This window comes from Etheostoma spectabile, chromosome 22, assembly GCF_008692095.1.
Source record: "Etheostoma spectabile isolate EspeVRDwgs_2016 chromosome 22, UIUC_Espe_1.0, whole genome shotgun sequence".
Lineage (NCBI taxonomy): Eukaryota > Metazoa > Chordata > Actinopteri > Perciformes > Percidae > Etheostoma > Etheostoma spectabile.
This window is the reverse complement of record NC_045754.1, coordinates 8,739,196-8,749,965: the sequence shown is the minus strand read 5'-3', so window position 1 is coordinate 8,749,965 and position 10,770 is coordinate 8,739,196. Positions and strand designations below refer to the sequence as shown.

The window sequence follows — 10,770 nt, the reverse complement described above, 5'->3', positions numbered from 1 at the left end:
GGCTGTTTTGTAATTTGAACTATTATTTTTGTGATGTAATATTAAGTCTTCCTTCAGATCCGCATTAAACAGCATTTTGATGTCACGATAACATTATTGCGTGTTTTACTCTTCAATCTGAACGGGTCATTTTTATTAGGATCACATAACAAGCAAGATAACAATTACACCTGGTAGATAGTATTGTAGGTGTAACTTTTTACAACTAATCTTCATGTAATCACTAGCTTATGTCGTTTAACTTTTTTTAATTTACTGATGTGTAAATCCCCAGTTAAGTAACACCTAGGCTAATCTTACCCATCTCCACCAGCTCAGAGTCTGTCATGGAGTCCCTGAACTGAGAGCCGTTTTCTGCAGTGGGAGGAGGAGGAGGTGCAACGGTCTCAGAGTGTTGTGAGGGACTACCAGGCCACTGTAAATTATCAGCCAGCTTGGCCCTCTCCTCCCTGGCTGTAGGGTCATCCCAAACTATCTGTTCACTCTGAGATGGCTCTGTGTTTATGTCCATAGCTGCTTCTCTGGTAACCCTGAAATCAGGACAGAATTAGGTAAATTTATTTGGATGAGGAAGTGTGTGAATCCCACAAAATGTTATTTTTGGTTCCCAGTAGCTACTATAGCAAGACTGAATCATTTGCTTTATCACATTAAAATAAACTTGCCTATTTCATTTCAAATACGTAAAATTCAGACACTTTCAGACAAAGTCCTAAAAACGTTAGCAATTTGCTTTGAGACATTTTAAATTGATGACTGTTATAGTTTAAACATAAACTATCTTCTCACTACATGGCTTCCTTACCTCAGAGCTTCCAGAGTACGTCTGCTCCCGCAGCGTCCAAACCGACTCCCATCAGGTGTGTGGGGGCCCGAGTCGGCCCCTCCTGATCCCATCCTGCTAAGTCTGACTGAGGCACGCCTCCCTGTCGTCAGCTTGGTGGCTGACATGATCTCCTGGAGTTGTCTTTGCAGGTTCTCTCTCATTTCTAGAGTCTCTGAAATATCTGGACACAAGAGATAATCAAGAACACTAGTCACTTTTGGTTCTAAAAAATGTGTAGAAGCTTTGGTTGAAATAAATGAAAGTTGGAAAAAGACACCCACCAGTTCTATCTGTAGTTTCATTCATCACTTCTTTATCTCCGCTTCCATGACGTGATGTGGCTTCTTCCGTGGCAACGTGATCACACTGAGGGACAAATTAAAGATAATTAAACAGAGAGAAAGACAACTACATGATACACTTCTGCATTAATGAGGTACTTCTTTATTAGATTATTACAAACAACCTCAAATATTGTTTTGTCTCACTCATTGAGTCTTGAGCCCACCTTGTTATCATTTGCCTCATAGATGTCTTTGAGTTGAGTTCGTGTAAAAGGAGGAGACTTCTGAGAGCTGTTGGGCACCTGGCTGAGGTTTAGGCTCATCTTGGGGTTATAGGTGAAAGGATACAGAGACTCTGGGACATGTCTCTGCTCCTCAGCACACTGCCAAAGACATCACAGCCCATATCAGTAAACGGAAGTTTATCAGAGCTGCCACAAGAACAAACTGAATTAAACGGTAATGAGGGGGAAGCATAGCTGAAACTCTCATCTGTCTGCAAAATTTGCATATCAAAGCCGTTTTTGATTAAATATCCTGGTTTTGTTGATTGGGGATGATAATTATTCCCCCCAAGTGAAATGTGCTAAGTAAATACTGACTGGTAAAGGGAAGTACAAAGCAGGGGCTACAACCATGGTATTAAGATCCCAATTTAAATCAAGTGTATCTTAATATCACTTCATGTCTTTAAGACATTTTCTTTACAAGCTTGTATAAACAATGTTACAAAATAAAAACAAAATATTCTACCTAAGGACTAGACTTCAATCATCTGCTTTAATCCTTTCCTTTGTGGTTTATGAAGTGGATTACATCCTCTTGAACTGAAGACTAAATTGCTTCTGAATATGAATGTTTTTCAGTATATTACTAAGGCCTCCTGTGACAGACTGGTTTTATATTTAAACTCTTCTCTGCCTTTTGCCAAATGCACAATGAGGTTGACTTTGGACCCCTCTAGACCTTTATTGGGACTAAGTCGTTACAGAGAATGCATGAATATATTTCTTCTTGATAAAAACTGAAACAAGTTGTGTCTTGTAGTTGGTCTCCTAATTATTTGTGCAATCAAATATTTTTAATATCTCATTATTTTCAATTTCTTTTTAATTCAAATTGCCAAACATTTTGGTTCAAGTTTCTCGAAACCTTTTCAGTTTTATATCATTATAAACTGAATATTTTGGCAAATAAAGCTGCTGGTTGGACAAAAGAAACATTTTTAAAATGTCACCTTGGGCTCTGGAAAACTGTGATGGGCATTTTTCACCATCTTCTGCCATTTTCTACGCTAAATGATGAATCGATTATTCACAAAATAACCGATTTATTCATTATTACTGAAAACAATAAGTTCCTGGCTCAAGTCATTTAAAAGTCTGAATTTATAAACTGCTCTACAAAGATTTGTAATAATGTCCTGTGTAGTGCACTTAAGAGTAAAACACAAGTTAAGTAGTAAAGAAGATCACGGGTTATATTCATATTTGCAACTGGCAAACGTACAGCCTGCAGCCAGTACTGGGAGACAACATGCAGTCCTCTCTCCTTCACTCCTCTGTATTCCCGGGTGTTGTCCCCCACACGGCCCTGATAGATGTAGTGTGTCACTGTATCGTCACAAGCCCACCTAAAAACAAGTTGATAAAAAGATGTTTTTACTACTCGCACCCACATTTACTCAAATAAAAATTAAAATAATCCTGACGTGCCAAGGGAAGAACATTAAAAGGCTTACTGGTTGCTGAAGCTTTATACAGAGGACATATGTACATATGACTTGTAAAATGTTTACCAATCCTTTAATTGAAGTATGTAAAGATGTGTTAAATACCTGAAGTCTGCTCCAAGCGAGGCAGCAATGGCATTGAGTTCACCCTGCATTTTGCTCAGTTTCTTTCCCACACAGATCACAATACCAGTCAGAGGGCCAGCTTCTCTTTCTGAGACCTTACAAACATATTTTAAAATGGATTTGTTTATATGTTAAGATGTAGACAGTATATTGGCTACTCTATCATATTGTCCCTTTCACTATAAATTAAGTTTTCCAGTACTAAGTGACAGTAAAGGCTTTTGGAATTGTAGAGATCCTCCATCAGTGTCACTGGTATTGGCTCATGTACATTTTATTAAATGAGATTATCACAAAATGGCATACTGTATTCTAATATTTTTAGTGTACCTCCTTCTCAGTTGTCTTGGTAAATTGGGGGCTAGCAGAGATGGCTTGCATATCTGAGGTGGTACTTCGGGAGCTGTTGGCGAGAGCCACCTGCAGAGTCCTGTTGACGACTTCAGTCAGTGGAGTCTCAATCCTCTCTCCTGGTTTAGTTCTTCCACCGGGGGTCTCCAAATCTCCTAGTACATCCTTAACAATGAATAGTCCATGTATTCACAGGATTATCTATCCAATATCAGTGCACAATTAACTGAAGTGAATTAAAGCCTATTACGTAAAGCAACATTTTTAATTGTGTGGTCCCAACCTTGACATTGAAGGAGGGCCTGAACAGCTGGTCTCTGCTGAGGAAACGAGAGGGAGTGTCCAGCTGCAGGGAGGCTTCCTTCTGAAGGGGATTCCTTCTGCCACCCTCCTGGTTTTGTTTGGGGGTGCTGATGGCTTGTTTGGGTTTCATTTCATCAAACACGGAGTGAAACACTTTGCTCTGGAAGCGACCCAAATCCAGCGGGGTAACGGCCTTACCGCTCTGGAGACCCAGCAAAGGGATCTCTGGAGACATACGTGCTGGTGGAGGCATGATAGGCTTCTGGGAACCACCAACAAAACTCTCATCATCCCTCTCTGTAAAATAAACAAATCAAATCATTGTGATTGTCCAGTTTAAAATTAAAACTAGGCCCCAGACATAAATCATACATACTGTTAAAAATGCCTCACCAATGTCTTTGAAAAAAAATTATATTGTCCTTATTACAATCATCTCTCAAGTAAATTAATGCATGTAAGAAAACATCAAACAAACCCACTACACTTATATTCATTGGTAATTTACTATAATTATTGTCCATTATGTTCTACACCTAGCTAATGCACATAAAACATTCATTTATTCCTCTGAATAAAAGCTTTAATAAAGACACTTTTCCTACCTGGGGAGGGCGGCAGGTCAACTAGAAAACGCCCCTCTTCTGCCCTCTGGCCGGTCCGAGCAGACTCTAGTATCCAGCGCATGGTGACAGCTGGAAACCCCCATTTCTTTGCTGCCTGGTATTTTGTGCCTTCAGGGCTCTGCAGCACCAGATGAGTGCTGGCCAGCATCATTTTCTTCTGGTTTGCCAGGCGCACAAAATAATCCTGGACACTGCAGAAAGGATAAAAAAAGAAAAGAAAGTAAGATAGTTCACAATTGGCCATCTGGATACATGACGGTAAAAATGTGTAGGAGAGAGAGAACACAAATTAATGTGTAAAAACAATATGCACAGCCAAGGACCTCTAACTTATATTTAGCTGTGGTTTAACCCCCGCAGCCCAAGAGGTCATACTGCTTAAAAAATGTACAATGGAAATTCTTCTTTTGAAAAACACAAAAACAACTGCTAACACAGTACAATATACCTAAAAGTACAAATACTGTTACTATCTTATAATTTGTTTTAATATGGAGTACACAACAAAACAATACAACTGTAAAAAGAATCTATGAAAACAAACATTTAAGAACCTAAACAAAATCTATCCTTAAACTGCAGCAGTTTATTAAAACTTTCTAGGAATAAATCTAGACTAGACTTAAAGTCTATGAATTGTTCAATACAAATACATTTGCCTTTTGCCTTAGACTCTTTCACTAAATCAGTTTGGAAAAATGTAAAAGCCAAACACGCCTGCAGCTCTTATTGTTTTTACCGTGCAACCTAAAAGCAAAACAGCATGTGTGGTAGCACAGCAATGTAACCATACTTGGCTCCAAGGTGCTTGGCCAGCTCCACCAAAGACTCCCTCTCCGCTCCGGTGAACTGGCTGACAGAGAGAACGCAATCTTTGAGAGGAAAACGTCCGTCCATCACAGAAACAGGTGTGAACAAAGGGTTGGAGGACAGCTGCAAAACAGACTCCTTTTCCACACACATGGCCTGAAAATGAACAAGTAAAAAGCCTAGCTGTCAGATATTGAACTTACATAGCATTGTCATTGCACATAAAACTGACAGAGAACAAAAGTCTATTTCAAATCAATTAAATGTAATTGTATTGGGCTACGACCGACAATTACTTTCAGACGTTAAAGAAAAATGTGAAAAATGGCAATCAAGTTCCGAGAGCCCAAGGTGATGTCTTTAAAAAAAGCCTTGTTTTGTACAAAACATAGTCTGAAACCCTGTTAAACTGAATATATTCAATGTAACAGGATAAATAACAGAGGAAAGTAGCAAATCCTCACATTTGAGAAGCTGGAACCAGAGAACGTTTAGCATTTATCTGCCTGATAAATGACCTAAACAATTAATGGATTATCAAAATTGTTTTTAACTCAAGAATTTAGGGAGTGTTGCCTCAAAAATGACACACTCAAAGACACCCTTTTTTAGAAGACAATTAACAAAAAATAAATGTTTGCCCCTTTGTTCATTCAGTTGACAAATCAACAGTTGGCACTGAAATTACAAAGAATGCCACACCCTCCTCAGATACAATTAAAAGAGTATGACTGTGATCTTACCAGCCAGGTATCAGTGACCACCTCGTCAACTGTGGCCTCCACTGAACAGCCCAAAAGTGGGACCACTGCATAGTCTGCCACAACACGTGTACGGCCCATCAGCACCCTGCCTCCATTTTCTGTCACCAGCAGAGACAGCTGGGCTTCTGCCTCATTGCCAAAGCCCACAAAAAGGAAACATTTCCCAAAAAATAGGCCTGCCTCACTGGCTTCCTGCAGGGTTGAGTCTGGCTCTGGTCCTCTGGAGTAGTTTGGTGCACAAGGCTCAGAAGATGTACTGATGGACTTCCTGCTGTTGCCCTCTGCTGGTTGGTCCATGTCCACTGGAGGATAAAAAGAAAATGAAATTAGCGGCAATAATCTTTTAATGGGGTCAAATTAAACTAAGCAAATTCTTCAACAACAGATTCTTACCTACTGTAGGGTCATCATCCATGTACTGAGAGAGCAGATCTTCCTCGGCTCTTGTTTGCCTAGGAGTGCTGGGACTGGCTGTGGGGGGACCGTCTGAATGCCGAGAGGTGGGAGTGTGACGAGCAGGCACAAGTACAGCAGCCAGAGTTGGGGGCAGACAGTCAGGGTGGAGGTAACCTGCTTCTGGTAGTTGACTGCCTTTGCTGAAACTGTCCAGCAGCCACTGCACTGTTACTACATGGGGTCTGGAAAGTAACAAACATACATCAAATCATCTCAATAATTTATCATACTGTAAACTTGCTAAATTGCAACATATATATGTATATTATACTTACATATGATTTGACATATGATTCGACATATGATGTTGTAAACACAAATTTAAGGAAAAGGATATGTACTGGACATAGGTCAATATTATATATATATATATATATATATATATATATATATATATCTTTATAACAGTAAAGAGAATTAAGAAACACAGTAAGAGAGGTTTCCAGCATAATAGAACTGGTAATCCTATGTTTTCAACCATCAGAACACTCCTATCCATCTGAAATCTAATTTTTCTTAAATTCCTCAAACTCTTTAGTAGATGACATTTTGTAGGCACCTTGTGAGATCACATATGTAGTCTTTATCAACTTGCTTCATTATTTTTCATTGCATAAACTGGCAAATACAAGCTGTTTAGAGATGTTATGATTCAGTACTTTTTTATAGTTTTATGGGTTGAAGGGTCAAAACAGATGAGATCTTAAAAATGTACAATAAATGAGGATACAATAAATACTATGTAAAGTAATAATCTTTGCAGTTCAGACCTATGTATTGCTTTGCACAGAAAACTCTTGAGGTCCTGGTCCAGCTCTCCCATGACCACATGTGTGAGTTCCTCACTGGGCTGGTTGAAGCGCAGACCTCCTGCAGAGTTCACAAGACGCCGCAGCTTCTCCAGTTTCTTCCCTGGCAGGCCACACAGATACAGCTGCACAACATTTAACAAGTGTGAAATAAAGCCTTAACATTGTCTTTCACATTCTGAAGAAATGAAAACAATTGTGGAAAAGGAAATCTCCACTCTACATGAAAAGGAATATTCTTTTGTTTACCTTACAACCATCCAGTATATCATCAGCTGGGCAGACGGTGAGATCAAGAGTCTCTATGGGGTCTGGGGCTTCCAGGCGGCTGACGGTGGCGTTGGTGAGGGCTGTGTCATTAACTGTCATGCTAGCATTGACAGAAATGTGGCTTAAGCCCAACAGAGATGGTCCCTCTAGAGTTAAAAAACAAACAAACATGATTCCTCCTTGCAATTTATTACAGACTAACACTTTGAAACACATTTGGATACTAAATGTGTTTGATCCCTATCACACAATGAGGATGAAAAAGTAACATTTTTGATTTATAGTAAAAAAACAAAACAAGTGCAATTATCAGTCTTTGGCTCACCCTCCTTCCTGTTGGTGCCAGTGGGAGTGGAAGTGTGTGGTCGAGTGGTCTTTGATGCGTTACGCTCCACAGTGTACCTGGTCTCGTCTTGACAAAAGCCCTTTTCTATGCTGTCAAACAGCCAGTGCAGAGACACGCAATACACATTCCACTTCTTTGCACACTCGTACTTCTGACCTGCAAAAAAATACAAATACTCACATTGATACTGCTAGCAATACCGGTAGCACACCAAAGACTATAGCTAAAATGACAAGAAACAAAATGCGTTTTTACTACTTGAATCTTGTTTTTGAATTGATAAAAATGATTGTGCTAGAATTGCTGGTGACTTACCTGTTGGCTCACTAACAATGAGGTGTGTACACTCATTCATTTTGAGCTGACCAGTGTAATTGGCTCCATGCTGATCACAGAGTCGCTGCACCTCTTTACGTTCTGTGCTGGAGAGGCCTGTCACACAAACAGTGCAGCCACGCAGCACAGGGCACAAATAATCCTCAATGGGTAGATCAGTATATCTGAAAAGACTGAAGGAGGAAAAACAAGGTGTTAATTAATATCTAAAGTGCCTTGGTTTTATCATAATCATTAGTACTGGCGTAAAATTGTCAATGTAATTTAAATAAACTATAACCTGATCAAGTAATTGTGGTAATATTAACAGATTTAAATAAATAGTGCATAAAAGAGAAAACATCACAAAAATTTGTATGTATCTTTTTACAGTAGATGTTGAAACAGAAATGTCAGTTTTAATGACAGTGCATACCTGTCCTGAGATTTCTCCCAACATGCTTTGACCCATGTAGGCAGCAGGATGGGTTTACTCAGGCTGGCAGCTACCAGGTATTTTTTGCTGCCCACTTCTCCTGCTATTAGGTGTGTGACAGATACATTTAAGTCAAGATAGACCCGTCCACCCATAAGTTGCACCAGATCCATCACCTCTGTCTGTAGAGAGACAAACATTCAGAAACAAACACACTTAAGAAGACACTGTGCCGTGCTTTTCCAACTCTTAACGACCGTTGAACAACATTTATTGTGCACTACTTTACACTTTTCATATTTATTTTGGATATGTATAATTATGAATTGGTTCTTTACAGACCTTCACTATTAAAAGAAAGCAATTTTATGCATTCACTGAAAAGTAGCTTTATTCTGTGTTCCCTAAATGATGTAATTGTATTTGTAAATACATCACCTATAACAGGCAGCTGAGACAGACACTTAATATATCCCTTTATTTGTACCCGGCCTGAGACAGCACATTTGAAAAAGGAGTCAAAGGGGATATATCCCCTCCTTGATTTTTATCTGCATGATATCATTCTAATTTTATCCAAAACGTTTATTTTAATTACATTTTTTCAATTATTGCTTCATGTTTAATGTCTGAGTCATACATAATTTCACTGGTGTTTTGGGCATACAAACAAAGTATCAGTTGCTGTGAACAAACCCGGGTGGCTTTATCCAGACTGGTGCAGGAAATAGTGATGTCAGCCATGGCCATGTTATAGATGGGCGTCTCTGCTTTGGGGACACAATGCTGCTGTTGCAGGCAGTACAACACTACCAGTGGACTCACCACTCGGCAGCCAAGCTATATGACAAATAAGAAAAAGTGGGAAAGAGAAGAATTACTCTCTATGACAGCCAGGGTGATTAATCCCTATGAAATTTAGACTCCAGGTTTCGATGTATCAAATATTGAGTTAAACCTTTTTGCAGTGCAGAAAGGCTGGGGTAGTGAAGCTGCTGAAGACAAACAGAGACTTGTCTTTCTGGTCCATCTGTAAAACTGCATCTTCATCGACGGTCTTCAAGTACTTGTCAGACTGCAGCTCCAAAATGGCCTGTGTAAACATGAGACACACATGAGCCTTACCTGCAAACGAAGAGACAGTACAGCAGTGGCAAAATAATATTTCAATGATGATTACATAATCGTCATTGAAATATTTTAAAATGGACTTTACCTCATAAGCCTTGACAGCATACTCTTTATTTTGTCCTTTAGCGTTACATTCCACAAACTTCACAATGAAGCCGTCTCTGTCTCCTTTGGACATTGTCAACCTGTAACTGAATAACGACCAGTGAAAAGACTTAACAATAGCTTTTGTCATAATGGCATTAGCTGACCTTAGCAGTAACGTTAGCCTCGAGTTGACAACAATTAACATTTACAGAGAATATGCAATTACTTTTAAATATTAAACTGGCCATAGATTGGTACGCCATTAATATATCATATTAGCCTACTAGCTACTCACTTTAAAATCGTCCTTTACGTTAATGTCAACTGTCTGGCTAACGTTAACGTACTCAACGCTAACGTTAACTCCTCTTGATGGACTGTCAAAAAAACAGACTGTTAAAATAAGCATATATAACGTTAAAAACGCTTCAAAAACCATTCGCATTCATATTATCACAAACAAACAGTTATTATTCTCCACAGCATTGAGGGAATTCGTTTACATTTTGTTATAATTGACTGATAATAGCGAAATTAAAATATCAGCCTTGTTGTTATTATTCGCGCCAACTACGTAACTTCCGGTACTACCCGCTAATTTGACCGTGTGGAGTCAGACTTCAGTGTTTCAACACGAGAGTTGAAAAGATCCGGATAATATTCAACATTATTGTAACATTATTGTGAAAATGCACCAGAATTAAAATAATACGACTAAACATGAATGTAAAAATGTAAGCAGAATAATATAAGCCAAAAAATATCAAAACAATTTAGTTTAGGCCAATTGGTTTAATTAATATTTAGGGGTTTACTATTTTTATTACTATTACTACTATTCTGATCCAACACCACATTGACCTTAATAAAAGCCATGTCTAGACTAGTTTTTTAAATGTATTTTATTCATTTAAAATAACAATTTTCTTCTTCTAACCTACAGCTTTAGCCTAAATGTGAAGTGAATTATCCTAGGTTCTTGAAGGGAACACCAAAATCCTAATCTATGTGACCTACATAATAATTATATCACTAACATTATCTTTTATTTACAAAGCACTTTACCCAATTATATTCACAAATGTAATGTAAATTCAA

General features: G+C 38.6%; 1 protein-coding gene across 3 annotated transcripts in view; it reads right to left on the bottom strand.

Annotated features, from left to right (window-relative positions):
• The window catches only part of topbp1 (DNA topoisomerase II binding protein 1), a 14,860-nt gene extending 4,586 nt beyond the window's left edge, over window positions 1-10,274 (bottom strand). For 2 of the 3 annotated variants that reach the window (XM_032503661.1, XM_032503662.1), the window contains exons 1-21: window positions 9,968-10,274; window positions 9,671-9,776; window positions 9,413-9,547; window positions 9,151-9,294; window positions 8,455-8,636; window positions 8,019-8,212; window positions 7,683-7,859; window positions 7,337-7,503; window positions 7,049-7,212; window positions 6,216-6,460; window positions 5,802-6,124; window positions 5,042-5,214; window positions 4,228-4,439; window positions 3,603-3,919; window positions 3,299-3,484; window positions 2,948-3,063; window positions 2,620-2,743; window positions 1,335-1,493; window positions 1,108-1,192; window positions 806-1,007; window positions 301-530 (exon numbers count right to left, since the gene is read on the bottom strand). In XM_032503661.1, the coding sequence (XP_032359552.1) occupies window positions 301-530; window positions 806-1,007; window positions 1,108-1,192; window positions 1,335-1,493; window positions 2,620-2,743; window positions 2,948-3,063; window positions 3,299-3,484; window positions 3,603-3,919; window positions 4,228-4,439; window positions 5,042-5,214; window positions 5,802-6,124; window positions 6,216-6,460; window positions 7,049-7,212; window positions 7,337-7,503; window positions 7,683-7,859; window positions 8,019-8,212; window positions 8,455-8,636; window positions 9,151-9,294; window positions 9,413-9,547; window positions 9,671-9,763 (3,628 nt within the window). In that variant the 5' untranslated portion in view covers window positions 9,764-9,776; window positions 9,968-10,274. The remainder of the gene's footprint in view (window positions 1-300; window positions 531-805; window positions 1,008-1,107; window positions 1,193-1,334; window positions 1,494-2,619; window positions 2,744-2,947; window positions 3,064-3,298; window positions 3,485-3,602; window positions 3,920-4,227; window positions 4,440-5,041; window positions 5,215-5,801; window positions 6,125-6,215; window positions 6,461-7,048; window positions 7,213-7,336; window positions 7,504-7,682; window positions 7,860-8,018; window positions 8,213-8,454; window positions 8,637-9,150; window positions 9,295-9,412; window positions 9,548-9,670; window positions 9,777-9,967) is intronic. The other variant, XM_032503660.1, reaches the window with a different exon arrangement.
• Between the last annotated feature and the right edge of the window lie 496 nt (window positions 10,275-10,770).